The 3,798-nt window shown below is 37.2% G+C and overlaps 1 protein-coding gene across 2 annotated transcripts in view; it reads right to left on the bottom strand.

Moving 5' to 3' along the window:
• eea1 (early endosome antigen 1) overlaps window positions 1–3,798 on the bottom strand; it is a 26,664-nt gene that overhangs the window by 19,668 nt on the left and 3,198 nt on the right. For both annotated transcript variants that reach the window (XM_014005492.1, XM_014005493.1), the window contains exons 2-9: window positions 2,998–3,090; window positions 2,804–2,916; window positions 2,654–2,708; window positions 2,506–2,571; window positions 2,387–2,417; window positions 2,205–2,309; window positions 798–919; window positions 507–662 (exon numbers count right to left, since the gene is read on the bottom strand). In XM_014005492.1, the coding sequence (XP_013860946.1) occupies window positions 507–662; window positions 798–919; window positions 2,205–2,309; window positions 2,387–2,417; window positions 2,506–2,571; window positions 2,654–2,708; window positions 2,804–2,916; window positions 2,998–3,090 (741 nt within the window). The remainder of the gene's footprint in view (window positions 1–506; window positions 663–797; window positions 920–2,204; window positions 2,310–2,386; window positions 2,418–2,505; window positions 2,572–2,653; window positions 2,709–2,803; window positions 2,917–2,997; window positions 3,091–3,798) is intronic.

The raw sequence follows: 3,798 nt of genomic DNA, 5'->3' as shown, positions 1-3,798 counted from the left end.
TAGGGGAAACACTGAATGTGTTTATTATTTCAAGTGAAAAATGTTTCACACACCAAAATATAAAAGGAAAACTGGACTCTAGAAAAAAGTCTTAATTTGTTGTATTTTCAGAACATTTTACAGACCAATAATAAGGACTAATACTGCTGAACTGTAACAAAAAGATATAAAACCCTGTACTAATTATTATGGAGGGGAAAAAAATCCTTTTTTATATTTCTAATTTGGTTCAGTTGTGTGAATAATTTGAAAAAAAAAAAGAAAGATGAAGATCCTGAAGCTACCTGATACAGCCTTTAAATATTCTTCTCCTTCAGGATGCAGGAAATACGACTGAATTATTCATCAGGCATTAATTAATGTCTGTACTGAGCACAAAGCAATAAAAAACATAACGACCTCACAGCCATGTCTGATTAGGAACAGAAAACTCTGTACTGAACAGTGAAGAGGGTGGACTGAGGAAACAGTCAAATATAAATGAGTGTATGTTTGTGCCTTCTAACCTCTGAGGTAGTGTAGTTAGCCTGAAGCTCTGCGTAATGGTTTCTGAGCCGCTCGGACTCCTCCTCCCTCTCACGGGTCATTTGGTCCATCAGCGTCTGAACCTGGACCAGCTCCTTCTGCAGAACCTCCACATCCTCCACTCCCGGTCGCTGTAGCTAGGAGGCAGAGCAAAGGCACAGAGTTAAACCAGAGGCACAAAAATAAATAAATAAATAAATAAATAAATAAATAAATAAATAAATAAACAAACAAACAAACAAACAAACTGCAGAAACTTGTGGGTGTTGTACCAGCTCAGTTTGGAGTCTCTCGTTGCCCTGCTTCTCCTTTTGCAGTTGTTCGACCAGATGGGCAAGCCTCTGATCAGCAGCCTCCCTCAGACTTTTCTCCTCATCATAACGAGACTTTATGTCTGACAAATTAGAAAAAAAAATCAGGTATAATTGAATCAACTCAACATAGAAGCCTGACTTTCCTGGAGAAACTGCAAGTGTTTTTTAACCCTCAAAAGTAAGGAAACTCATTTTTAAATTATCTGAATTTCTCAACAAAATATGTTGATTTGAGGTTTCTTTTGTCAAGAGGAAGACGAAACTTTACATATTTTTTTCCTGTGGCAACCAGTTTAAGGCATAATATAAACGACTGAAAGTAATAACCTGCCATTCTTTACAATTAACAGGATTTTGTTTTATATGGATAATCTGCACCCTTCAGTTTCTGAGGCAGTAAACAATTATTCTCTTGGGAAAATATCATAAACACTMTTGTAAATAGAGGAAAAGCAAACCATCGTTTGCCAATTCTATCATTGTATTGTCTTTTGTCTTCCAATCCCATGGAAGGTAGACAATCAGAGTTGTAAAGTAACTAAGTACAAATACTTTGTTACTGTACTTAAGTAGAAATGTTGGGTATCTGTACTTTACTTGAGTAATTATTTTTCAGCTTACTTTTTACTTCTACTCCTTACATTTTCACATAATTATCTGTACTTTCTACTCACTACATTTTTCTAAAAAGGCAAGAAGTAGAAAGACAGTATTTTTATTTCATTTTTGCCTGTATTCATTATGGTTTGTTATTAGCTAGACTAGTGCATCCTAATTTTTTAACATTAATGTTTTAATATGATTTTATAGTAATTTTGACCTTTAGAAAATGCTTTTAGGGGAGATCACCTGCCAATAAAGGTCATTTTGGAAAACCTAACCACTCATTTTTACTCAATACTTCTACTTTTAATACTTAAGTACATTTTATATCAGAAATTTACTTTTGATACTTAAGTACAAAAAAAATTCAATGCTTTTACTCAAGTAATATTTTTAGAGGAGACTAACTTTTACCAAAGTAATTTTATGATAAAATACTTGTACTTTTACTCAAGTAATACTTTGACATATTAAATAAATCACTGTAGACAATATTGGAATTTGTATGTGTGTGTAATATGTGTGGTTGTCAGTTTTTGTACCTATTTGTAAACATTCAGTTTAATAAAGTCTAAGTTATTTGTGTAAAACATTAAAACACAAACAGTTTATTTAAACTGTGTGGAATAATCACCAACTTGTCTCAGACTGGACAAAACACAATGGATGCATTGAGGCTAACAGTAGTCCAGTAAAAGAGTACTTGAAAGTGTTAAATGACTCACAGTCACGGGCCTCCCAGTTTCCCAGTCCCACACTGACCTACTATCTCTGTGGCCAGCTGTGCAGCCTTCTGCTCAAACAGGTCTTTCATCTGTTTAATGTTGAACTTCTCCGTCTCGGCTTCAACCAACTTCCTTTCCAGAACTGAGAAAATGCGACACGTTAGCTGCTGCTGATCTGTGCTCCAACGCAACTTGTTTATTAAACACAAAGCTTACTACCTGCATCCTCTGAGCTCATCTGTCCATCGTTCTGTGGAGAGAAGAAAACACATTTTCTGTTACACAGTTTTAAAATTCAGAAGTCTTTGACGTATTTCATGATATCTTGAAGGATTTACTGGCTTTAGATGTCCTTGAACTTTGTCTAATTCCTTCTTTAGTTCTCCGGAGAACCATCTTTCCTCCTGATGGAGAAGAAAAGCATGCAGTCATGTTTTTGCATGAACAATCACACACAACTCCATGACACACACAGCTCAGATATACCTTAAGAGAAGCATGCAAGTCCTGAACCTCCTGCCGCAGCATTGTAAGGTCTTCACTAAAGAGGGGTAAAAAACAGACTGTTAGAATAATAATACAAAAAGCACAAAGAGGACAGTTCCTTAGTATCTAAGATGTCACCATTAGCCTCACCGAGTGGGGGCCACATGAGCAGGGAGGTCTCCCGTGTCGTGGAACAGCTCATAGTGTTTACAAAGCTCCTCTGCAGAGTTGAGAGACTTCATGCACTGAGGACAGATGAAGCCCTGCACACAGGAACACGTTATCAGAGGGCTAAACGTCACAGCAACAGCCTTAAATCTGTTAGTCAGACAACAGGAAGTTACCTCTGATGTCTGATCAGGTGTCTGATCATGGTTGAGGTCGGTGCTGCTGGGAGGCTCGGATTCTGCGTTCTGAGAACCTCCCTTGCCAGGAGTCTGCAGGAGAGCAACACCAAATAGCATGACTTAACTGAAAAAAAGCTACAGAAATTGCTTTTTTTTATTACAGGGTGACTCAGAGATGAACGGCTACTGAAATCTGTTAAAAGTTAAAACAAACAGAACAGAGGCTAAAAATACAGGAATAACAAAATGTCAAATGCCCAAAATAAAAAACAGGATTGAGAAACTTTGTCAAACTCCGCCCACATCCGAGCTTAGTTCTACCATAAACACCATGAGAGGTGCCAACAACCATGAGGCCACAGCTCAGGGCATCTGCCTCGACATGGAGAAGCAGAACATGGCCCGCTGAGGCTCAAACTGTCCCCCTGCCTTCACCGGGATGTGGTTGCAGCTTTGTTAGTATGGAAGCGATTGTGTTCCATAATCCTAATTAAAATGGATTAATAGAAATGCTGTTTCATTTTCAACATGTACCTGATTTTTTTGACTCATAAGTAAAATTATAAATACATAATCCAAACTGTATGTTCATTTTCTTCTCCAAGACTGCTCAAAGTGTAAATTAATTAAAATGTTAAATGATGGGTATTTTTCTAAAATACATACAAAAACACAGGGGAGCAAATGAGACAATCAAACCATGGTTTAGAATAAATGTGAGAACGCTGGACAGGAAGCCTCTCGTACATCCAAATCCACCGTTCTGAGGGACTCCCTGTAGTTCAACCTCTTTTATTT

This window comes from Austrofundulus limnaeus, unplaced genomic scaffold, assembly GCF_001266775.1.
Source record: "Austrofundulus limnaeus strain Quisiro unplaced genomic scaffold, Austrofundulus_limnaeus-1.0 Scaffold31, whole genome shotgun sequence".
NCBI lineage: Eukaryota > Metazoa > Chordata > Actinopteri > Cyprinodontiformes > Rivulidae > Austrofundulus > Austrofundulus limnaeus.
This window is presented reverse-complemented; position numbering and strand designations above follow the sequence as displayed.